General features: G+C 43.0%; 1 protein-coding gene across 1 annotated transcript; it reads left to right on the forward strand.

Annotated features, from left to right (window-relative positions):
• Window positions 1-5,252: 5,252 nt before the first annotated feature.
• SYT13 (synaptotagmin 13) lies at window positions 5,253-25,577 on the forward strand. The gene is made up of 6 exons (XM_033062171.2): window positions 5,253-5,808; window positions 10,780-11,002; window positions 12,895-13,029; window positions 14,781-15,094; window positions 18,888-19,017; window positions 19,719-25,577. The coding sequence occupies exons 1-6, from the start codon at window positions 5,626-5,628 to the stop codon at window positions 20,021-20,023; spliced, it is 1,290 nt and encodes a 429-aa protein (XP_032918062.1). The 5' UTR covers window positions 5,253-5,625; the 3' UTR covers window positions 20,024-25,577.
• Window positions 25,578-25,859: the final 282 nt, after the last annotated feature.

Here is a 25,859-nt window from a genome sequence, read left to right on the forward strand (position 1 = left end):
CTCTCAGCAAGATACTCTCCCCCATACAGGAAAACATTTACTCATTTGCTTAATACCACCTTCTAATTGGACTCACACTTAACCTTTTGTCTGCCACTTTCCTGAACAACACTCTTTCAGTTGCATTTCCAGAGATACATTTTTCTGTCTTTCACCTGGGCCTGTTCTGTGCTGGGGCTGACGTTTTTGTTTCTGAATCTGCATTATTGAGGCGCTGAGACACTAAGCTGACACTAAAGCTGTTCACCTGGTAATGCACAGATATTGTTTTCCTGCTGGACTATGTGGTATGATGTGACCTTCTAAAGCGGCTTTTCTATTTGCAGCTGGCCTTTTGATGCTCTCAGAGGATTTGTGATTTTTTGAAAACTTGCCTCATACAGTAATACTCTCTTCACATCCCACGTGGTCCCTGTATAAATATGGAACAACAGAGCACAGCACATCGGTGATGTCATTGGTGCTTCAACATCAGTGTAACCCAAACTGAACAAAAATAGTCCCATAAAAGCAATCTGCACAACACTAGTCCTGATTTCAAAACTGCCCCTGATGGATGGCCTTCTGCTATCCCTCAGAGATTGCTCTCTGTTGTTGGAAATCTGCAGCATTTCCACTCAGGATTTATCTAGCATTGACTTCTGGCCATTAGCTCCTGCTAACACATAATTTACTCAACAGGACAGAACCTTTGTCATCCAAGGTTTATTCCACAACTGGGTCCCTTAAGGATTTGGACCAAGACACCCCTTAGCCTTTAAATCAGTAAAGAGACTGTCCTTCTTGAGGCACACTCTGATCTGCCTCACACCCCTTAATTAATTCATTCATATGGTGCTTTCCTGAGCTCCCTCTAATTTTCCTTATTTTCTAATAGTGTAGCATCCTGGTACAGCAGTCACACCAATGCCCAATTCTCATGTTACAGATCCTTCCTATTCCCCTCCCCTCCAGGTTTTTATTTTTGGCCCCTTCTCTCTACTTTCTAGTATTGAATCTTCCACCAGTATTCATCCAGTGTTGCTGCAAGGGATGCAAGAGATCAGGTTTATAGTAGTTGCTGGTGGCAGGGGGTACATATCAGCCTCCTAAAACAGGTAAACAGCCATATTTTATCCATAGATCTCCTGAATTCCACAGGTTTTCATCTCAGGACAGTGTACAGAATCAGTACAGTACAGAATCAGTACAGAATCATCAACCACAAACCCTACACTGCACACATGCAACTAGCTGGGCCCTCCATGGTGCTAAATCCTTATCACCGTCCTGAGAGAAGAAATGTGGTAAAAGGCTGCACACACAGCTGGCAGGTGCTCTATAGGTCTGCAGGCTCCATTAACCACACCCTGAAGCTCATTTTGCTGAGGTTGTATAGCTTCCTTTTAGATACTGATTCTTTGTTCTTCCCTTAATTACTTAATTACTTAATTTACTTGATTTATATCCATCCGTCAGTTCCAGTGACAGCGATGGAGGGACCAAGCCCACATTCCTCTCACAGATCTCCCTTCTTTATTTTTTTTGCATATGAATATGTAGAGAGAATTGCTTTAATAGTGCTGCAAAGGATTATTTCAGTGGTTTGTTAATACTTCACCATCTGGTGGAGGAATACTTCACCATTTGGAGGAAGACAGAATCTTTTTTTAAAGCTTTTACAACCTGAGGCAACAGCACATAAAAGTAGAAAGAGTTAGATGTAGTCATTGCAAGCACAAGCCTTTTACATTCATTTTTTGTTTTCACAATCTTTCATTTACTTATTAAACAAAACACGACAGCCTTATGCGGTTTCTGTTGCTAATTGACTATTTCAGTGCCTGAAGTGGATGATATAAACACCTTGCTATGATCTGGAAAGTTATTTTAGACCTCCATTCTGTTCCAACTGTTCCATTTCTGTAGCCCAGAATCACATAACAAGTCAATACAAGTGAAAACATGAGCTTACACCTTCAGGCTAAATCTGACTGTCACAAGGATTTCCCTGGGAAAAAAAAAATAAAAAAAAATGCCTGAACAACTTTATTTCCCATTTCCATCTGTTAACTCACACTTCTGCCTGGTGAAATGCCTCAGTGAGAAACAGAGTGTCTCTGATACCAGCCCCTGATGAAGTGGAGAAGGCTGAGTCAGGGAAAGTAGTGTGCAAACATCTTTCATTCAGATGTGTGTCAGCTTTTCCTTCTGGATTCTGGAACTTTAATGCGTGTCTTCAACTGTCAAAATAAAGGTTGAAAATCCCACCTGCTTATTCAAGTGGTTGACAATTATATTAAGGGGGGGGGGGTGTGTGTATTTTTTTTCTTTTCTGTTAAAATATGAACTACATACATCCATACAGCTAGGCAATGCAAAAGCTCTTTTAATCGTCCATGTCATCTGTACTACCATTCAGAATAAACCTTTTTTATATAGCCAATGGACAGAAAGGCCCAAAATGTCAGCAGAAGAGCTCACAGCAGGAACAAAGAATCTATAGGCACCAAAGGTTTACTGGTAGCTTATATTTTGTCATCACGGAGTATTCCTGTCTGAAATAGCAGAAGCTGAAAACCATGTACCTGTTTTTGCCATTCTTATACATGCCTCACATCAGAATCTAGAAAAAATATGTGGATAGGATGGCTGTGAAATATGTTGTCAGGCCTGAACCTGCCCCTAAAGTCTGGATTGTAAAAACAGGCTTTCATCTTTCTACCTTGGCAAGTCTCTTTCTAATGGCAGATGTGACAGATAAAAAAGCTATGTGATTCTGGACACTGTCAGTGTGAATGGCCAGTGAGAAAGGTCACTACCTGACCCCATTTTATCCTGCTACTGCTTTAAAGAAAAATAAGTGATTTAATTATTGGGTGTTGAAACAAGCAAGTGTAAAGATTAGTATGAAACACATTTATGGCCCAATTTCTTTTAGAACAGAATGTGCTAAAAATAAACAACCATGTAGTGGCAGTACATGCCCAAGCTACACTTAAATTATGTATCTGTACATGCATCAGTACACAAAAATCTAAAATCTTTGGCCTGTCACTTGTAGAAGCTCACATACTGATAATATTCAATGTCTGGGGAGAGCTTTTTTGTTTTCCTTGGAATAGCAGCAAAAGGCTGTTGCCTGACTGTTACTATTAAAAAAATGGTATCTGACAATGGTTCTGTACCTATTACATTTCACATCAAATACAATTTCAGGCAAGGAAAACTTAATATTCCTATATAAGCAGGCAGAAAATATCTCAGAGATTATGCTACTAAGTTACTGTCTTACAGAGAAACTTTGGTGTGACCTTACTTCTACAGCATGTTTCAGCAGACTTTGTATAATTTTCAGAAAAGTTTGTGGGAAACACATCAAGATTGCATCTCATGAATGGACTGAATGCCTTCTCCACTCCAATTCTCTTCACTGTATTCTACCCTTAACAGAACCTTTTTCCTTTTCATGTGGTTTCCAAATCCCTGGGATCTCTGACCTAGCTGTGTCAGATTTCATTAGCATTCTAGGAAGAACCCATCCTGTGGAGGAAATCAAAGGCATCTAAAGAGTGTCCATCTTTTTTGTCATATTTTAGACTCTTCTCACTTCTCTTGAGTGGTGGTAATTTGACACTTCATGGCACCATGATTACAATGTCACCTGTTCAACTGTGGGCTGAATGAAATAGCTGTTAGATAAGTCAGAAAATGGTTGGAACAGTCTACTTGTGACAGAGAAAATTCACATCAGAAGATGTAAGCACAAGGATGCTGCTCAAGATTTTGGAATCTCCTGAGACACAAAGAGCAAGAAGCAAAGGGATTGTTTGGTCAGATTTCTCAACCTCTTCCCTGTGATGTTCTTCCCACTGCTGAGCACAGGGAGAGGTGTGCCAGTGGTCCAGCCTGCTGTGCCCAGTTTTTGTTCTTGTGGATAGAAGATAAAACTCAAGGTTTTCATTCTGTGGGCTGAGCTGAAAGACCAGTTTCCACAGGGTCAGCAGTTTATTAGGGAACTGCCTGTGCTTAAGGAGTCCATTGGGATTTGATTCTTGTTGGGGGGTCAGGAGGCTTGGAAGTGAGGGATGAGACATGTCTGACAAGTCAGGTAGGGTGAGGAGAAGGGGAATGTGCACTGCAGGCATTAGGATGCTGCAGCGTTACAGAGCAATCTAATAATTAAAGTGAGACTCAGATGTGTGAGGGAAGTTTTGTACCAAAGAGGTGAACATGTCATCAAGGAACAAAGGCTGAGTGAGTTGTGATGAGTAAGATGTGAAACATCAAAGAAAAAGAAAGTCAAGAAAAGTCTATGCAAAACCTGAGCTACAGAAGGATCAAAATCCCTGTATTTCTAAACAGTTCTCTGTACATAGTTAATTTGTTTTCCTGATCCACGGTATCAACTATATTCCAGAACAGAATGACAAACTCCCAGTAGAATCAGTAGAACTGGGTATTTTAAAAATATTTTTCATTTTGCTTACTATTTTCACTGTGGCTGAGAGATACAGTGACCAGAATTACAATCACCTTCTGGCCACTAGATTCTCCTTGTGAAGTACCCTGGAAAGGATAATACATGTCATGAGAAACATATCAAATTATTACATTTATTATCCTCTTCCCCAAGCTGGGTATTCTGAGAAATAAGGCAAAAATAAATGAGTCAGAGAAAGATAATCACTCCATCACCTCAAGAGGAAACTGGGACGGACATTTAGCTCTTCAAGTCTATTCATGCAGGTTCCTCTCCTGTGCTCAGCAGCCCACTGCCTGACATCAGAGTGGTAAGCACTATGACTAATATCTAGCATATGTTGTTTGCTTTCTCATTTTCTCCAGAGGAAGCAGCATATGCACTGGTGTGTCTTGTTTGGTAGGATTTTCTGCTCTCTTTTTACATAGAGGTGCTGCTCTGTGTTTATTCTGCAGAAAGCAGCTCCAAAAGGTTCAGACCCTGTGCTTTGAGGGACAGGTGGTGTGGCACGGGGCGGTGCTTAATTCCTGCCTGTGTTTGTTCTGCAGCCTCTGAAGGATGAGAAAGTTTTGGCTGACTTATACAGAGGCTTTACTGTGACTACAGTTATCGTGCAGTGCATAACAGGGCTTCTCAGGCCAGCTTTTGGCAGTCACTATATTTTCCTTAACACAAAAAAATGCAACCTCTTGAGTATATCAACAAGCCAACGCTGAGAAATGTTGCTAGAGAGATGATCAAACATTTGGATGCACTTTCTGTGAGTTAGCTAGCAAGGCCAGCCCCTTCTGCTGACGTCTTTCCTCTCTATCACACATCAGACTTTTCCCAGTGGAGCTGGAGAACAGGCTTCAATGAAAACTGCCTGTTTACAGCTATATGGAGATTGCAGGCACCACAATTACTATTTCCACTCCCTGACCTGGAGCAGCAACTCCATCAGCAGGCTAGAAAGGTAGCCTTGTTGCCTAGCAAAGGTGGGATGATTTATCTGTGTGTCTAGATTGGTCCCTTTTCTTTGCTGCACAAGAGAAATGCTTTCAGACTTCCAAAGAGAATGAAGCCAGGCTAGGAATCGGAGTGGATCTGGGAGAGCTGCTCTCCCAGGGAGTAGAAAGAGCCACAGGGTCTCTGTGCTTTCTGTTCCTGTGCAGCGCAGGACAATGGTTTTGTCTGCTCCAGTTATAGCCCTGGGGGCTACCTTAGGGACTGCAACTAGCATCCTTGCCCTCTGCGGTCTCACCTGCTTCTGCAAATGCAAGCAACCTGGGAAAGGACTCTCAGAAAAGGACCAAGAGGAGGAGACGGAAAACACTAAGCCCAGTGTGCTTCAGCCAGTCCAGCAAGTAAGACACAGTCTCTAATTTACTCTGTGATTTTTCTTTAAATGCAGAGGGTGGGAATGCAACTTCCCTGTTAGGCTACTCAGCATGTGATTTATGCTGCCTGTTTATCTGCTCACTGTGTTCAGGATATAACAACATGCCAGTGGGAGGAGGAGTGAGGGAAAAACAGAGATGAGCTGGGTACCAGAGAATTACGGGAGCAGGAGACAGCTGCCACGGAGCCAAAGAGAAAGCTGCTAATGGCAGAAACAGGGGATGAGGACTGGAAATGCTGCTTAGCTGTTAGGATAGATCAAAAGAGAAATAATTTCTTAAGAAGAGAAGACTGGACTGTACCAGGTGGCACGCAGCATTGTAAAGAGGAGATGGCTCCTGCTGAGATCTTGTATAGCAGCTATTTAATTCTATTCACAATATCTCATAGTTCCTGCAGGATAGCTCCCTGTCAACAGCTGGTTTCTTATGAAAACGTTCCCTCCTCCTCCCTCTGCCCCTCTAACTGAGAGGATTAATTATGTGTGAAGTTAAAACAAGGCATTGAAATAATAATAAAACGCAAGTGAGAATCTAGATTGTGATGACTGGACAATCTCATCACACAGTGAATTTCTTTTTCATTTATTGTAAAAGCAATGTGGAGTATGGATAGTGTCAGGCATTCCTTGTGCTCTTTCATTTTTGTTGGAATCCAAAGAGCCTGATTTACTCCTGAGCTCAGAGCAAGAGGGAGCTTGGGGAATTATAGAACACTTTTAATATACTTATTAATGGGAATCTCTTCTTCAAAGGGAAGTGTTTGATGATTTCCTCGTTTGAATGTGGTCTTTATCATGAGCTATAGCACTGGTCAGTCTCTCAAAGTATTACCTGTTGGGTGCTGTTCCTGATATTTGTATGTGCCTGTGTCCTTTTCACTTTCACCTGGCCATTCAACCAAGTATGTGCCGAGGTAGCCCATTCCAAAGGGCTGTGCTCCATTGTATAACAGTCTTTGTTTACCTTTTAATTATCTGAGCTGATTGTTATTTTTGTATTCTTAAAGACTGTAGCAGGAGTCCTAATTTAACTCCTCTGTAATGTTTGTAATTAAATATTCAATCTTTCTCTGGCTTCCACTCCTAGGCTCTTAGTAGAAAAAAACCCTTGGCATCTTCACATTCCTGTTGCAGTTTATGCTGGGGAAAGATGACCAAATCTACGAACACTATCGTAAGAACTAGTGCAGATAGAGAAAATAGCATTAGCAGATCTTGTGGTTGCTAGAGTGGGGAGGAGAGGTGTGGGAGGATGGCTCCACTGACCATTGATTAACTTCTGCATGGAGTTTAGGAGACTTCTCAAGAGATTGCTGCTAATTCTGAGCCTCCTCCCATGAGCATGGTGAATATCTCCTAGTACCTGTTTGCATTTTCCTAGGATTAATTTCACCTGCTATTCTGTTTGATAACTTAGCCATGTACCTTTCAGGCTCCTTTCTTGTCTTTTCTACCCCAAACAGTGGATTTGCTAACACCTGTCTATAAGAATGTACAACGATGCAGAGATTTTTCCAAGTTTACTGTTAACACGAATGAAAAATCTGTAACTTTGACGGCCATATCCCTTTGAATAGGAATTTTTCTAGCTGTTGTCTGCAGCAACACAACCCATAGACAACTTTACCATCAGGCTCTTTCTATGAGAGCTTGATGTTATAATCTCCAAGCCCAAAATCATCTCAAATCTTCATTTGAACTCCATGCTTGGACGGGGCTTTTTTTCTTTTATACAGCCTTTTGGGAAACATCTTGGGAAAGTCTTAATCCATCCTGGATCTTGTCCATGGGGGTGCTATCCTGTTTACAGGACTGAAATAAGCCATAAGTCTCCATATTGTTCAGTTAAGCCTCCAGAAACCAGTAGCTATTCAGTTATGGTCCTCACAATACTTCCATCAAGTTTTGCCATGACTTAATCCAGTATTTGACCAACAGGGGATAAAATTATTCAACCTGCCCTAAATGTAACATAATTACCTGAGTGATTGCATTCTTTCAGCATTGTAGACTTTTCAACTTGAAGTATTATTTTCAACATTATTGGTTTTATGGGGTTTTTTTAAAAGAAATCTAGACATATTATAGCAGCCGAGTGAACATTCTGTCACAGAAAGTGCAAAATGTTCTTAGTTTGCATATTCCATATGTTTAGCAATTCTTTCCAATTAAAATAATTTTCTTGCCAGCAAAATGAATTCTCCTATGCTGTCACTGATTCAGAATCAGTCTCTATATACCTTCAAGAAATGAATCTCAATTTGAGTTCTGAGCTTGTAAAATTTTATTATCTCAGTGTTTATAAATAGTTCTGTCGGGACTTTTTTTTTTCTGACTACATTAGTACACAGTATGTCCTAGTCAGTGTTGGACACATTTAATTATTGAAACCTGTCAGGGCCACTGATTCTGATAGATACAGATGACAAAAGAAAGATGTAGCAAGTCTGCATTTTATTCACTTGGCATGTCTCCCATGACAGTAATGCTTGTATTTGCTGTAGACAGAGGCATGCCCTGCATACATAAGGCGGAAGAGTTCAAACACAAACATACATCTACAAAACAATGAGAAACTGCTGTAAGTTTGCAAAGTCTCAGCAAAGCCTGTAGAATGAATATTCCACCCAGCAATGCAACAGAAGGATCATTTGCAGCCCCCTTGCTCCTTTTGGAGCTCCTTTGCTTTCATGTACTTTTGCAGAACTATTGGAACTCTTCTGCTCAAGTCTTTATTTAAGACACAATTGCTGAGTTGCAGAGGGAACTTCCATAGGGCACTGCTATGCCACTGGATTAGCACACAGCACTTGGGAAAAGAGCCGGCAGCAAAATAATAAACAGAGGCAGATGCAGTTGGAAGAGGGGGTGGGCTAGTCCCACTGTGCTTGCATATGTCTCTCGTCTCTAATTCTGCAGAGCAGGCAGACAAGAGGAATATTTAGACCCAATGGAGTTCTTAGATGCTGTGTGCTGTCGGATTTTTTGACTAAATACCTGGCTTTTTAGCAAGAAGAAGAAAAGATAGTGCTAACAATCCCTCAGATTTGAGTGGTGTTTTTCATCTCAGAGGATCTGGAAGTGCCTTGTGTGCTGACAGCACAAAGCAATGCAGACAGGAGGCTCAGGAGATAGGTAGGACAGCAGCCTGACACAGCAGCTCCAGGAGAGAGGATAGCAGAGGCTGACCACCACATCAGGCACTGTGTGTGTGCTGGATGTAATGCCTCTGCACAACAAAAGCAATCTGACTTGTCCAGTTGCTTTCCAATGATTCTGTTTGGTTGGTTTACTTTAATTTTAGAAGAATGGAAAACTGCATTTAAAGTTTGGATGACTAACTTAATATTTTCTAGGTATTTTAGGATTGATGAGGCTCACATCTCTATAAGAGAGAGAAAAAGCCCCACACTGTGTAATTTACATAATATCTAAACTCAACTGTATGCTAGGTGAGGATGGCACACAATGACATCTTTCTTTCTCAGCCACTTGCCTTTCAAAGCTCTTAAAATTAGACAAGACAAAATGCTGTGTTGCACAGTAGACTTCCTAAAAACTGGTACACTGGCTTCCCTGAGAAGATGGAGTTCCCTACCACTGCCAAGTGTAGGCAACCAGGATCTTCACAAGCAGAATATGACTAGGCTAACATCCAAGACCTCCTTCTTCAGCTCTGTTTCTTGAGAGGTATGCTTCCTCTGCACATACAAGCTGGGACCACAAAATCCCAACACAGATAAGAGCTTCAGGGCATTATCTACATTCATTATTAATAGGAAACAATAAGACTAATGAAAAACTTTAATTACAGTTATGAACCTTCTCTATCTCACCCTCAATCTTGACAAAAAGTAGATTCGCAGGCAGTAGGTTAGAGATAATCCCACTGCACAACCATCAACCAAAATCAATCAGCTATTTTACTTGTGCTTTTTGTCTTTCATGTTTTGGGAACATCAATTAAATCTGTTGTGAGGGTTGGGGTCATTTGCTAGCCAGCTTTTGTTCTTCCCCATTGATGAATCTGAATATAAATTAATAAGGAATGATTTCAGTGGTAAGAAGGCGGGATTCTTTCTTGGGACATAAGCAGAAGAGAACTGACCTATTCCAATAAAATATTTTGTTCATTTTGGGAGAACAGTAATGCCTTTTCTGCCAGCCTTTGCTTGGACTACTGGAGCACCTTCCCGGTTCTTCTGCATATCCCATGTTCATGATACAGAAGGGAATTGAAGTACTAAGAATAAAATGAGACATAAATCCAAATTTCAGTCATGGTATAATAAAGGGGAAATGTGTGTCTGATGGTCATATGGAGCTCTGGTCCACAGAACCAAGAGGCTGAGATGACCACTGAACCAACTACTCTTGGTTTGCCCATCCAGGGCTCATTTGTTCAACCAGTTCTCCTCAGTTTTATTGTACTATGGTCCTACTTGCTCCAGGTTTGATTTGTGTCTTTGCACTCTTAATGCTTACTATATACTCACATAAAATATTCTGGATTCTGTGAGATGGTTGTAGCCTCTTGCTCTTGGATTTAACTTCAAACATCAAGGTAAAAATTACCATATCTTAATTAAAGCAAAATTAACTTCTTGGTTAATTTCTTCACTAAAATGAAAGGATTAACTTATGAAAATATTAACTGGTACCAGAACAGAGGACAAATCAAATGCTAAGAACATATTTTTTTCTTACAGTAATCAAACATCTGTAGAGGACTAAATCTGAAAAGAAACACTCCAAGTAGAAGTGTTGGCAGGAAAGTTTCCAGACATATAGGTAGTGGTTTCTAGAAGCCAAGAAAAAATGATGGTAGGATTGACCAGAGCCCTCCTTTTTTACTGTCTCAGCTCATCTAATGTTAAGAGAATTTGAGGAATTATTGTAATTAGTGCAAAGTAATAAACAAGGTTTTAATTTTCAGTTCAATGTTAAGAAAACTGCAGAGCCAGTCCAGCCTCGAGCACTTCTGAAGTTTCCCAACATTTATGGCCCCAAACCAGAAGTAACTTCACCTGAAATTGTTAACTACACACAGTACTCTCTGAAGACAACAGAAGAACCAGCTACTGGAAAACACACTGCTTTGGATGAGAATAGGATGAAAATACAAGTCAATGAAGAGCTGTTTGTTCTCCCTCAAAATGGTAGGAGCTTTTGGTCTTCAAACTAACAATTGCTTTAGTGGGTGTAGATCTGTAATACTTCTAAGCATAATGTGATTGTTGCTAGAGAAATAAATATGGAAGCGAAGACATGGGATGCTTTTCACACTCTTATCACGAGCACTGGGTTTTGTTTTCAATACATTTGTTTAGTAGAAAGTAGTCATGTAGCACATAATGACATTCTGATAACAAAGCTGTAGTTGTATCTTGTTGTAATTTTATTTTACCTAAACATGTTTTGTTTTGAAGAATCTGTCTCCCTGGTAGCAGACATTTTGCAGAAAAGCACATTTAGCGTAGTTGTACTGAGAGCAGTATCCAGAGTATGTGTGAAATAGCTGGCCAAAATTAGCAGAGTATCTCCTCTAGGTCAAATTCTAGCTGTCCAGCAACTGTCCTTGTCAGGGACAGGAAGGGGCAAAGCTTCTGATTTTCTCTGCTCCTTTATTGCCATGGTTTGGTGAGATGTTTTTGGCTTATTGTAATGTGCAGCTGACACCTCAAAAGTTTTCACCAAACAAAATTCCTGTTTCCCAGCCAGCCCAAAGGGTAGCCCTCCAAATCCTGAAAAATAAGATTTCTGGAGCCTGAGAGAAAATGCAGTCCTAATTACATGCATGTCTGGGTTTCTTCCATACTGATTTTTAACTTCACAGCCATCTTTTAAGAGGATAATTTACTCTTATGGTTACCAGTTTAATAAAACCTTCCTGAAGATTTGCCAAAGAGACAATGCCATCTGCCGTTATTTTTATTTGGTACTCTTTTTAGTTCTTTTTAATTTTTTGAGATTATATTTTTGCCCTTCTGGAAGGACAGTTACTACCTTCACCCCTCCAGCCTGAGGCTTGTGATTATGGAAAAGAAAGTATCATGGGAAGCAGATGCATTGGAGGAAGAAACTGTCTTAGCCACATCCTTAGGTATCAGGGAAAAGATTATAGGGTGGAAAGGATGAAAGATGACGACTGCATTTAGGCTAAAGCTTTATATAAGTGTTGGTGTAAGAGCCTCTCTGAACTGCTAATGGCACAAGCAAGTTTCCTTCCTGCTCTGCCTGATTTTATAGCTCAAGTGTTGCTAAAATTAAGCAAGAATTGTTGCATTCTCCTTTTGATGCCACAATGAACTGGTCTGAACTGTGGCTGAGATTTTTAAGAGGAAATGTGCTGGTCCCACTATTGTTTTCTGTGTGAATCAGAACTGACCTTGCAGATAACAGCTTTGGATGACAAAAATCTCTAGCTTCTCTCTTAGTCTTGAACTTGCTTTGTTATAATACGAAATACATACTCAGCTTCAAAACCAGGCATGGAGAAACAGACTTATGGATTCCCAAGTTCATTGCTTTCAGCCTGGTCAGGTGTTATGAAAATGGATGTCTTTTGCTAGACAAAGACTGCATTGTTAAAATGAAAAAAAAAAAAAAAGAAGACCAAAATGTTTAGAAAGGTCTGACTCAGTGCAGAGTTGCACAGCAGTTCAAGAGCAGACTCACATTCTCATTGCAGAGAACATAAGATTTAATTTAATAATGCCAGTTAAAAGAATATAAAGCAATATAACAAGCAATAAGTGTCATTTAGGCACCTTGGCCTAGTCAAAAGGTAAGAGAGCAAGTGTGTGAACCATCACAGAGAACAAGGTAGTGGAGAGAAGATGGCTTGTCCAAGTGCTCTAGAAAGAGCTGAAAGTGCAAGTAAACAGTGCAAAAAGGATGTATGATGATGGAGGAAGAAAGAAAATAAATTATAGTCCTGCATACAAAGTGCAGAAATAGTGAGACGTTTAGAAAAGTAAAATCTAGAGAAGGTGATTGGTTGTGTTGGGAAGCGGAAGAGCTGCTCACTAAAGGGTTTGTTGAGTTGCAGGTGTGGTGAAGGACGTGTGTGTGACGGAGCAGCTGAAGCCTGAGCGGGAGGGCAGCAGCAGGCAGGCCCCCGAGCTGCACTACTCGCTGCTGTACGAGCCGCAGTGCGCCGAGCTGCGCGTGGGCCTGCTGCAAGGTGAGGGCCTGCTGCAAGGTAAGGGCACAGCGCCGAGCCATGCATGGGCCTGCTGCAAGGTAAGGGCCTGCTGCAAGGTAAGGGCACAGCGCTGAGCCATGCATGGGCCTGCTGCAAGGTAAGGGCCTGCTGCAAGGTAAGGGCACAGCGCTGAGCTGTGCATGGGCCTGCTGCAAGGTAAGGGCACAGCGCTGAGCCGTGCATGGGCCTGCTGCAAGGTAAGGGCACATCCCCAGCCCAGCAGGCAGCATCCTGCTGACCACAGTCACAGACAGTGCCCCTCTTATAACAACACCAACAGGTGCCCTCATGACCACTGCATGTTTCACTGGTTCTGCTCTTGCAGAACAGCAATGCCTGCCAATGTCACTGCTTGAAGAGGGGACATGGCTTGGGAACAGTTGTTTGCACAGCTTTGTCAGGAACCAAGATGGGCTCCTCCGGTCCCAGACATGGTACCAAGCAACCTCTTATTTTTATTTTTTCCTTTTGGGGGCAAAAAGAATGGGGTTACTATCTCCTTCTCTATACCTTTCATTCTTCAACCTGATCCACTCCCTACTGCCTTTTCCTCAAGTCAAGTCAAAGCCTGAGCTGGAGATATCAGACTTATTTTGAGAAAAGTCCCTCTGGCAGTGCCTGGCCAGGTAGCCAGCCTCTGTGTCACTCTCTGACAATTTTAACAGGTTCTTCACTCAGGGCTGGAGCATCATCAGCTCCTCTGGGAGAGTAAAATAAGCTGACTGAATAATTCATGCACAGTGTAGATCTCTGTGGAAAACTAATCAAATCACACCCTCTGAGGCGAGAATTGAAAGGGTGCTGAATGGCAGCCACTGCTGTGCGCCTGCTGCCAGCAGCAATCCCACAGTTCCCCCTCAGGATGGACACCCACGCCGGCTGGCTGCCACCCTGGCACTCCTGTACACAGGACCTGGCTCTGCTCCCCAGCCCCACTCCCTGAGAAGCCAGGAGAGCCTTGTGACCCATAGGTCCTGGCAGCTCAGGAGCAGCTGCCCTTGGATTGGCCGCAGCAAGGACAAGAGTTTTCTCTCAAAGCCATGATACTCAATGAATCCTTGAAGGAGGGTGTGCTCCACTCGCTGCCAGAGAAGGCAGTGCAATTCTGTTGATGCAGCTGAAGAGGAGTGTGAAATGCCATTCTCATTTAGGCTTTTCAGCATAAAAGGAATATAAAATTAGGGATGGATGTCTCTTGACATAGGTCTTTTGGGCTGTGGGATGGCTTCTGATGGATTCATTTACCAGAGACTGGACCAGCAGAATGCAATAACCCTTAGACATATCCCACATTGGCCTGGAGGGATGGATGTGTGCCAAGGGCATCTCTATCCCATTTCTGATGTCTCTGACTGACCTGCTTTTAAAGTCATTGTTAGAAGCTTTCTTTGTGTGCCAAGGTAAATGAGAACTGCCGATCCCTGTTTCATGGTGCCTCGTTTCAGTGCTGTTCTGCATTTTCCAACAGAATGTGCTTCCTTGAACTCAGCTGTTGCCCTCCCAAACAGTGGCAGCATCCTTCTGCAGTGGCACAAGGACAGGGACATTGTGCAGCCTGAGGAAAATACCAGAGCATGGGCTCACAGCTTAACATGACCCTATGAAGGCAGGAACAGGAGTCAATGTCTAGGCAGCTGTTTTATTGTATGGCTCTCATGGAACAAGCAATTTAACCACAGATATTTCAGGGCTGTCTTTTGTGAGAGGTCCTTACCATCCATCTTTTCTAGCTATGCATGGCAGAATGAACGGGGACCAGGATGCTGGCTGCCATTGCTACGTACTGGGCACACTGGAGAGCAAGTCTGGTATTGCTGAGGCCCAGACAGAGCTGAAGAAGAAGGTACTTCACACCCTTTGGGAGGAGGTGCTGAGATTCCCATTAACAGAGGAGGAGATGCCAGGAGGGACACTGACTCTCACCCTGAGAAACTGCGACAAGTTCTCCAGGCACAGCATTGTAGGGGAACTCAAACTGAACCTTGCTGAAATGGAGGAGTCCTTTGGGAAGGCCCAGTGGGAAAGGCTAAAGATCCCAGAGAAGGTAAGGACTCAGTCTGTGTCAGTAGTGAAACCCTAATGATTAAGACTTTGGACAAGAGAAGCCTTTTTCCTAGAGAGCTGCATGTGAGTGGGTGGCTTTATTTGTTTGGAGCTGGTTTAGAGGGGTGATGTGTGGCTGCAGAGATCACTCTGCACAGCTCTGTGCTTGTCTCAGCATATCAGAAGCCCTTCTGTCTATTGCTACCAGCTGTTAATGTGTCACAACTCCCTCAACTCCTCACTAATTACATGACAATCTGACACTGGCATCTGTAATTCAAATGCTATGTCTAGAAAAAGGTGTGTGAGCTGAGAATTAGTGATACAGGACTGGAGTGGCTAGAGCTGAAACATCAGAGAGTGCCTATAGAGCCCTATGGAGGGACTCTGCAAAGCTGGGTGTGGTAAGGGCACCCCAGGGAGCCTTAAGGTAGGAGTGAAATACATTGTTGGGACTGGAATACTGGACTGAAGGACGCTTACACTTACTGAAATCAGTACAAGGCTGTTTGTTCTAGGAGATGCCAAAATATCATTTATTACATTGTGTTGGTTTCCTGAAGCATCAAAAAACTTCGTTATCCACATCTTGCCAGCTGCACAGACAGGACAAATGGAGGAAAGAATTCCAACTGTTCCTGAAGTGGGTACAGGGATGCTTCATGTGCACTAATTTCTTATACATTTCCTCAGAGGCATTTTCCCTGCCATGAACTAGGTTGTTCTTCTAGCAGCAGCAGTTCACTTAACATGGCAACATGATGCTGCTGCTGTTCGTTCATCACAAGTGGTACCTCTTGTGTGGTAGGGCTGAGAAATGCAAAACAACACCAGAACCACCACTAAGCATGATGAAACAAATTACTGCCCATCACCATCAGGGCTGAGGGCTCTCCACTCAGCTGGCCACAGACACAGAGTACAGAGCTGTCATTTCTGATTTCCAGTAGTGCTGATTTATCTGATAACCACTCAAATACTAACAGGGCTGTCCACACTAAAAACATCTGTCAGAGACAGAAGCAGCAGAAACAAATGGGTGGTCTTAATGAGTTTAATAAACTTTAAGCATGAGACTCAATATTTGTGTAATAGCTGTAACCCTCCCCCTCTCCCCCCATACTAAAGCATCTGCTATTTTAGCAGTACCCAAGGAACAGCCTGTTCACAGCAATAAGTTGTTACTCCAGTGCACCTGATGGAGTCCTGATATATAGGGAATTCTGCCTTGGTCCAGCTTCACAACCACACACAGAAACCGGACAACATTCATTTCTTCTCCAGGCTGACAGCACAAGGTTAACACCAGCAGTACTGCTGAACAGTGCCCCAGTTTGAGCTGAGGATGTGCAGTGAAAGCTGAATTTGCGTCATCTGGGACCTGAGAGAGCCAACCATTGCACAGATAGCTTATGTACACAGATCCTGAATCATTCATTGAGAACCAGAGAGGGAGGGAGTGAGGAAGAGCTGATCAAAAAAGAGGAGCTATTTTTGACAGAATTCATCCCAGAACAAAGTTACTGAGCTTTGTTGAAAGTGTGACATTTCCCTGAAATGCCAATAAAGGCAGAAATTTCGTTCTTACCTTCCCAGTAATTCTCCCACACGCAAGGGAAGGAGCCCAGAGTGGAGCTTACAGCTAACCAGGTAATGCAATTAGCATTCAGGAATTCACTGAGTCCTGTGAGCAATGCAAAGCATAGATACTGTGGACTGATATCCTTATCTTGTCTTCCTTCCCTCCCACTGCTTTGCTAATGACAGTGATGATAGTGGGCTGATGATAGTGTGTCTTTGCATAGCAACTTCCCTTTTGTGATTTCGTGGTGCCCTGCACGTAATTCACTGATGACCTCTTGTTCCTTTTTATTCATATTGCATAGAAATAAAGACTGAAAGCTAAAAGAAAGTCTGATGGTTGTACGAATTTGCAGGATTTCAGCACAAAATGTAGGTTATGGATTTAATAGGGAAAAAGAAACAAAGAAAACAAAGCCCAGAAGGGGAAGGAAAAGTACCTCTGGTTTGATCTGTTCATGCAAAACTCCAGCAGAGACCAACCATTGTAGGCTTTGTTTTCATGTGGATACAGGCTGGCCAAAAACTTGATCAGCACACTAGGAGCCAGAAAGTCATAAGTACAAGATGTGATCCGAGTACAATGTGTGTGTTTGTGCATGTGTGCACGTCTACAGAGCCCCACCCCCTCCCAATCTCCACTGCATCTGTCTGTGCCTGTAGCTACAGGAACCAAATTCTAGCCAAGAGCTATAGAATGGGACCTGCTGAGATGTAGTGGGGTAAATAAACAAAAGCAGCTTATGACATGCCTCTGGGTTTGCAATGAGGTGGTGTTTGGGTTTGTCCCTCAGTGTACAGCTCTTTTGTAGTGGGCATACAGGCCTTTGATACTGCCTCTTCTTAAGTGTGGCTTTTCTAAAGTCCACTTCAATTAAAGTCAGGATTCATGTAAATGAAAATGAAGGGCATACAAGCCCTTCATTGCTACCTGAGTGCATGAAAAAAAGATTTACTTGGACTGACTTGGGATTGAATTTCAGGCTTCCTTGCTAATGGCCTTCCACCTGATTTGTGCAAGACAAATTAGTCATTCAAACCAGACAGCGATGACAACCATATTTTTGGAGAGTCAATCAGCTCATGGAGAGCATACATGGAGAGCAAGGCCTGTCCTTGCCTGTTTTGAGTAGCTGGTTGAAAACTTAATTTGAAATATTTATGGCTCTCTTAGTAGTGACACTGCAGAGCACAGAAATAGCCTGGAGAAGGGCTGTCTATCCTTGAGGATATGGAACATGCTAAGGAGACCAGAATGAGTCTGTTGAATTGGCATTGGCTTTCTGGGACTCTTCTGGGTCATTAACCTCACACTAAACCAGATTTCTGTCACAAGCTCCCACTTACTGAGAGAATAACTACTCCCCTTTTGTTCCTTGCCATGGGCTGTCAGCTCTGCACACAATGGTGTGGGATTTCTCTCCTTCCCTGCTGGCTCCTGAGAAGGAAATGACATTACTCTCTTACAGGAGAGCATTTGTTGTGTGACTGTGTCCCTAGGCTTTCCCCTCAAGGGCTGCTTGTCCAGGGCAAATGGAAGGAAGGGGAAAGGGAAAGGGAAAGGGAAAGGTGAAGCAGAAAGAGCTGCTCACAGTCCTGATGGAAGACAGGTGGGAAAGAAGAGTAATGTACTGTGCCCAGCTCATGGAGGATTTAATCTTGGCTGGGTTTTTTCTCATACCAAATAGGGTGTCAGGGCAGGTGTAGCTCCAATTCCAGGTCACACTCAACCACCTCTGCTTTCCCAGGGAGCCCTACACTCCTGCTGGGCAGTGCAGGCTGGAGGCTGAGTCTAGTCAGAGCCTTCTGGGAAATGGAGCACCTGAAACCAAAAGTGAATTATGAAAAACAGTAAAGGAGGCAGTGAATATAAATACAGGGCAGTTATGTGGTCTCTCAAAATAGGAATTTCTTACTGTTTGCATTGTATGTCAGCCCCAAATCTTCTTCTGACAAAATATTCCACTAAAAGTTGATGTAAGGAAACAATTCAGTAACTCACATTATTGGAGCCTTATGGGTGGAGGAGCCTCTCAGGTATCTTTGCCAGGTTTATTCTCTTCCAGCATAGCTGGAAAGATATCCCATACAAAGACAGAGACACAACTTGGTTCGCCCATGACCTTCCACCCCTCAGTCTTCCATTGTTGTTTTCATAATGTTCTGGCCAAGATTATGTAAAAAATTAACCCTTTCTCTGTCTCCATTTCCAGGAGCCATCCACAGGCCATGGTGAGGTTCTGCTCTCTATTAGCTACCTGCCAGCAGCTAATCGCCTGCTGGTGGTGATCATTAAGGCTAAAAACCTCCATTCCAAGCAGCTGAAAGATCTACTGGGCAGTGGTGAGTGTATTTATAACAAGGAAACGGATAGTGTTGTTTCTGCTGTTATGTAAATCTAGAAAGAAAGTGGGAAGGGAGAAGTTTGGCAGGAAAAAAAATAGATGTCTGAGTTAGAAAGCCAAAGAGTTCTGAATAGTTTATAAAAAGTGAAAAGCAAATGCGCCCTGATCAATATTTCTTCTGTGCTCTCTCAGTCTGATGTCACCAGTGTAAATTCTCTCGCATTTTTGGGTGCAGATTCAGGCATCACAATATAAAAAAACATTAAGATATTAGAGAGTGTCCAAAGGAGGGCCATGAGGATGGTGAAGGACCTGGAGGAGAAGCCTTATGAAGAGTGGCTGAGGTAGATACTTGCTCTGTTCAGCCTGGAGAAGAGACTGAGAGGAGACCTCATTGTGGTCCTCAACATCCTCACAAGGAGAAGTGAAAGGGCAGGCACTGATCTCTGTCATGGGCAGGGACAGGACCTGAGGACACAGCATGAAGCTGAGTCAAGGGAGATTTAGGTACAGCACCAGCCTGATGGAGTTCAAACAGTGTTTGGACAATGCTCTTGTGTCTTTTGGGGTGTCCTGTGCAGGACCAGGAGCTGGACTCCATGATCCTGATGGGTCCCTTCCAACTCAGCTATTCCAGTCTAGTCTAGTCCATTTGTTGCATGCTCATTAACATGGTGTCTCTCTCCCCTCCCTATACAGATGTTTCTGTCAAGGTGACACTGAGGCATCAGTCACTGAAGCTGAAGAAGAAGCAGACCAAACGTGCAAAGCACAAGATCAACCCTGTGTGGAATGAGATGATCATGTTTGAGGTGCCGCATGAGCTCCTGCGTGCCTCCAGCGTGGAGCTGGAAATGCTGAGCCAGGATGGAGCTGGCCAGAGCCATGTGCTTGGCAAGTGCAGTCTGGGCTTGCATGTCACAGGCACAGAGAGGAACCACTGGGAAGAAATGCTGAGGAACCCCAGGAAACAGATAGCCATGTGGCATCAACTCCACATGTAGGATCATCATGATTACTGCAAGATTCCTCCCAGGCCTCAGAGCTGGGAAATGAGATGGAGTTCACCTTCCACCTTCACCTTCATGAAACTATTCAGCACAGCACTCTTATTACACCACCTTTCTCTGATCTTCCTGCCTATTCTAGCCAGGCAGGAAACTGTCTGGAAAATGTATTTTAAGGACAATCTCTCACCTAATCAAGTCATTATCTCAAAAAATGGATTGGCTGCTTGGATGGTTTGAATTCATTTTATCTGCCTGCCCACTGTCTTTTCTGAGAGGTCACTGTTTCTATAGAAGAGCAGAGGGGAGCAAAGAAGAACAAAGTTGTCATAGAAATGTAAGCCCTTCATTGGCATCTAGTGCTGTCACCCAGGTCCCTTGATGAGTGTTGGCTCCATAAACATAGACATGCAACTGTTCTATCAATCACTGCTTTTCATAATACTCTACAAGACTGAGAAATGAAGATCAGAGAAATGACTGTCATGGCAGGCACAAAGAATCAGCATGAAAAAGAGAGTGAAGCCAAAGTGCAGTAAATGGATACCTACAAAAAGATACAGAATGAAGGGAGAAAAGAGAGGAAGAAGAAATGGAATGACAGTCAACACCCTCATCCTGTGCAGCCTTTGAAGCACACACTGCCGAGCAAGAAGTCAAACACCTTCCTTTACTTTTGTTTCCTGGAGAGTTTGATACTTGTATTCAGGATTCATGAAAACTGCTGAAAATATGAATGTTTTGGGACCCTTTAGCAGATTACCTGTATCGTTAACTTTCTATGGTGTCATCCAGGAAGATCCTAAGTATGGACAAAAAGTTATTGTAGGGGTTACCTCCAAAAAACTTGGACCAAATCTTTCTGTTTACTGCCATCTTTTCTGTTTGGGTTTTCCCCAAGTTTCAAATATGCTAATTATATTCCAGGCAGCATCTAAAATTAGGCAAAAGAAGTGGGATCATTCCATACCTTAGCAGCTGATAAATGGTTTTGGTTTGACAGTTAACTATTGCACTCAAATCCTCATACCAGCATTACTTACTCAAAGACAACCCTTATTAGCTGCCATGTATTTCATCACATCCAGGCACAAGGAATTCACCAACCAGACTCTCCGGGGCTTGTTTTTCATGCGCGCTTTCAAGATTTGATGTGGTTTAAATGTGACTTTTGACTGGGTTTTTTTTTTTTGTGTCTCTAGACTGACTGAAAGTCTGGCATTGGCAGTGATGATGTCATGACCCTGTAAGCACAGTGCTTGTCCTACTACTTTTTTTCAAGTAGTAGACAACTTGACAAGTAGACACAACTGTGGGGACAAGGCATCCAAAAATTTGGAAACAGAACCATATAATTTGTAGCCCTGAAAATCTCAGAGAGCTTCATATTTGCAGGGACAGACTGCCCCTTATTTAAATCAAAATATTAAGCTAAGCTTTAACTAGTGTCCATCCCATTCTGATGGTGCAGTCAAATAAGTCTAGCAGCTGGTCAAGGGAATGCTGCCATCCTGTTGGCAAAGGGAAAACACCAGAACCAGTGTCTGAAAACTGGCTGAAGCACCAGATACAACTGGTTATGAGCAGGGAAATGAAGTTCAGCTGGAAGTCAGTAACTAGTGGTGACTGGGGCTGGTTGTGAGACTGAGAGAGTTTAGCACCTTCACAAATGACCTAGACAATGCAGAGCATGGCCTCAGCAGGGTTGCAGATGATGCAAAACTAGGAGTAATGATTGACGCACAAAGCAGTTGTGCTGATATTCGGAGGGATGCTGAGAGAAATGCTGGAGGAATGAGCTAACAGGAATCTCCTGAAATTCAACAAGAAGTGGCAAGTCCTGCACCTGAGGAAGAGCAACCCCTTGCAGTGCAGGGGTAAAGGCTGGATGGTTATCTGTAAAGGGGAAAGGGTCCTTTCCAGAAAAGGACCTGGGTGTCCTAGTGGGCACCAAGTTGAACATGAGCCAGCAGTGTGGTCTTGCAGCAGAGAAGGACAACAGTGCTTTATGCTGTGTTAGGCAATGCCAGCAGGACAAAGGAGGGTGATTCTTCCTTTCAAGTCGGCACCAGTGAGGGCATTTCTGGAGTGCTGTGTCTGTTGCTGGACTCCCCAGTACAAGAAATGGAGTTTCTGGAAAGAGCGCACCAAATCGCCATGAAGACGTTTAATGGACTGGAACATCTTCTGTAAGGGGAAAGGCTGAGAGAGCTGGAACTGTTTAGGTCAATGTGTACAGATACCTGACCTGGGAGAGAACAGAGGAAGAAGGAGACTCTTCACAGGTGTCCAGTGACAGGACAAGAGGCCAGGTCACAAGTTGCAATGTGGAGAATTCCACTTGAACACATGAAAAATACCTAGAATAAAACCTCTTCTTTTACTGTGAATATAATCCAATACTGGAGCAAGTTGGCAGGAAAGGTTGTTGGGATTCCCCATGCTTGGAGACAGTGAAAATCTGATGTGATACAGTGTGAACAACCTGCTCTAGTTTATCCCAATTTGAGCAGGGGTGAGTTTGGACAATACGATCCCCAGAGGCCCTTTATATCCTCAGCGATGCTATGATTCCATGAAGGAACTGACAAGGCTGATGCTCACTGAGAACTGTTATCTTCACACTACTATTTCTTTTGTGGGTGGTGTAGTCAGGAGTTACAGGATCATTTTGAAGAAAGCAATAAAATCAACTTTGAGCAACCAAACAGACAGAAAAGCTAAGCATGCCTATGAATCTTACACCCAATATTTTAATCTCTGATATTGATCTATTGGCTAGAGGGCATGTAAATGAAAAGAAAATTGGTTTCTTGTTTTGCTCTGTGGGGTTTTGTTTACTAACAAAAAGCTGTAGGATACTGTGAGTAAACTGGACACAGGGATCTACTTGATAGTGAATTCTTAATGCTTACTGTGATCCTGATTTGCCTGTAGATATATCTGTAGGTTTGGAATAATCATTTCCATATAAGTGCAGAATTTATTGGAATATTGGTCTAATCCACATATAGGTTCTAGGCAGCACTGTGGTTTTTTGGGGGGATAATGATAACTTCATGGTATGATGCTATTTGGCTGGCAATGGAAAGCCTGAAGGGCCAAATATTTGCCTTGCTGCCAGCTCCTCTAGCTCTTCATCCTGCTTATCTCACTGAGCCTTTTATAACATCTTGATGACTGATTGTAAACAGCATTATCTGCCTGTGCCCTGGTGATTCTGGCACACCCTATAATAGATTTCAGTCCCACGGCACTTATAAGCACAAATCCTCAGAATCTGACTTAGCTCTGGCACAACAATGTCCTCTTTTACAGCAGACAAATAGTATCCACACCACTTAACCACAAATCTGTCTTAAGGAGCAAAGTGGTGCCATCAGTGTTAACGAACGGCATTGTTTCCTCCTTTGCTGCAGTGGGGTTTAATGGGAAAGAAAGAAAGAGTGAAAATGCATACATCTTCTCCGGATGGATCATTCTTGTTGCCTGGCATTTTAGCCTGCAAAGAATGCTCCTCGCCATCAACAAAGGCTGCCAGGTGTCCCAGGGAGGAGGCGGCCGCTGGCCGGGGCTGACAGCGGGCACGTAACGGGACAAGGAATGCTGTGTCCAAGGAATGCTGTGTACGTGTGGTACCCGAGGGGCAGGGACGCCCAGGCGGCTCTGAACTCTTCGAGCAGGAGTTGTGTGTCATCGCATTCCAGTGTCTGCCCTCATCCCTGCGAACAGCAGCAGTACCTGCGTGTCCCTGAGCCCCGGCCCTCCAAGGGGCTGGTGATGGACTGTGCCAGCAGACAAACGGCTGGGAATGGTTGGGGTAGCTGACAACGTCAGCCGAAGTATTCGGAAATGCCAGCTTGGGCTGTCAAAGCATCGCTGAAGTGCAATAAGGACAGAGACAGACACGCCCTCGGTTTTCAGCTCCTGAAGCTGAAAATGCGGGAGCATCAGCAGGCGCCACTGTGTATTAATTTAAAGGATGGTGCTTATAAATTGCATCATAAGAGAAGACGAAAAAAACCCAACAAAACAACAAACAAAACCCAGTCGTGGCAATTAATGTTCCTAAGATATACGTGTGACCAAAAGCAGCCACAAGGGTCCCCAGTGGCTAGTTAGTGGCTGGACTGATTATTTTGCCTGCTATAATCATTAACTTGAAGAAGCTGGAAAGCCAAGAGACTGTAGGGAATAAGGAAAGAGAAGGGAAAAAAAAGAAGAAAAAGATGGTGTCAGGCAGTCTACCTGGTCAGAATTAATTATCCTTTTCACTAAAGGTCAGAATTGTGAGTTTAAGGACAGGGATTCACAGTCCCTCATCCAGTGACAAAGCCCAAACAACCAGATTACTATAAAACAGCCTGAGAAATGCAGCTCCCGTATATTACCCAGCTTTGCCTGGGAAAGGTGGTCTCCTGAGGTGGCCTCTGCTCAGAGGAGGGGGCTGAGAGGCCGGAGAAAATGACTTGTGACTACATTGAGCTCCTTTGTTAAAATATAGACTGCAGCCATCTGTCGTTTTGCCTCAACCTGCCCTCAGAACTAGATCTTCCTCCCCCAAAATGATCTAGTTTGATTTTAAGCAATTTGTCCTACAGTGTAAGGATTAATAAGCACAAATCATCAATAGTCACTAAAATAACTGAGATGTTTTAGACCTCATTACTACCCTCAGCATCCTTCCCCAATTGTAAGGGGAGTGGTTACAGCTGGTACCTCCTAAGGGTAACATTTTTTCAGTGCAGGGTTTTCCCCTCAATTATTGTCCCAAATATCCTTGCATAGTTATAAGTAACGTGTTTGCTTTGCAAAGAGGTAATACATCAGAAAGTAATGGAAAATTCCCTTCAACAGGACTGGGAAAATTTTCAGTCTCAACTATTCTCACAGGTATGATGAGCTTTCAACACCTCTAACAGCTGTACCTTGTATTTTGCTAGCATCTGTCATCAGTATTATCTGGCAGTAGCGTTCAAAACCACTCTCTTTTTCACCAGAATGAATTAGGTCATTTGGGCTCTAGAATTACAGTCCAAGGTTTGCCCAAATTTTCTTGATGTCTAAGATGAGTTGACTACAATGACATTTAACAAGAACTGGAAACTAAAGTGGCTTGGACTGTGCTTCTTGCACTCTTTTCAAGGTCAGTTTGAAGTCTGAATTAAAGGACAGAGCTTTGACAGCATTTTTATGTGTTTCAGAATTTAACTAGGTATTAAAATGTATTTAGTTAATTTGTTGAAAGATAAGCATGATGAGCAAATAGTAACACTCGACATTTAATATTATTTCTTCTGTTTTCAATATGCACAAGAAAAGTAGCAAAGTGAAATAGTGATTTGTGGCCTTCCAGCATGAGGGGGCTTTTCTGCTTACTTGGTCCTTTAGTGTCCCAATGTGTTTACTGTACAGAGCCAGATATTGTTTGTCAAGACTCTATATTGTTCTCACAATCCAACGCACACAAACAGAGCATGATGCTCAGCCATTGTGTCTAATATTACAGCACAACATGTAAAACACTGCAAGTAAATAATTCCAAGCTGTACCAATGCTGTGTCTGCATTGTTTATTCTACTCGAAGTCCCCTCTGCTTGCAGCTCACATCAGGGGCACAGAGTGCTGACATGAGTCAACAGAAGATGCTCTGAAGGGTGTCATCAAAGGATGGGTGTACGATGAGAAGGGGAGCAGTCAGCAATAGAGTCCTGTCCTGGGCAAGCATGAGAAATCTATTGGCTTTTTCAGCAAGGTGGCAGCTAAACAAAGCTCCAAAGGCTTTCCAGTAGCTACAAGATTAAATAATGAGATCTGGGAACCAGGTTCTTCC

The sequence above is a fragment of the Catharus ustulatus genome, chromosome 6, assembly GCF_009819885.2.
Source record: "Catharus ustulatus isolate bCatUst1 chromosome 6, bCatUst1.pri.v2, whole genome shotgun sequence".
Taxonomy (NCBI): domain Eukaryota; kingdom Metazoa; phylum Chordata; class Aves; order Passeriformes; family Turdidae; genus Catharus; species Catharus ustulatus.

Bases quoted from the DNA above. Each gene is read 5' to 3' on its own strand.
- SYT13 (XM_033062171.2), top strand. From the start codon at position 5,626: ATGGTTTTGTCTGCTCCAGTTATAGCCCTGGGGGCTACCTTAGGGACT. The intron at 15,095-18,887 runs GTAAGGACTCAG...CTCCATTTCCAG, and splicing joins GGCTAAAGATCCCAGAGAAG to GAGCCATCCACAGGCCATGG. The intron at 19,018-19,718 runs GTGAGTGTATTT...CTCCCTATACAG, and splicing joins GAAAGATCTACTGGGCAGTG to ATGTTTCTGTCAAGGTGACA.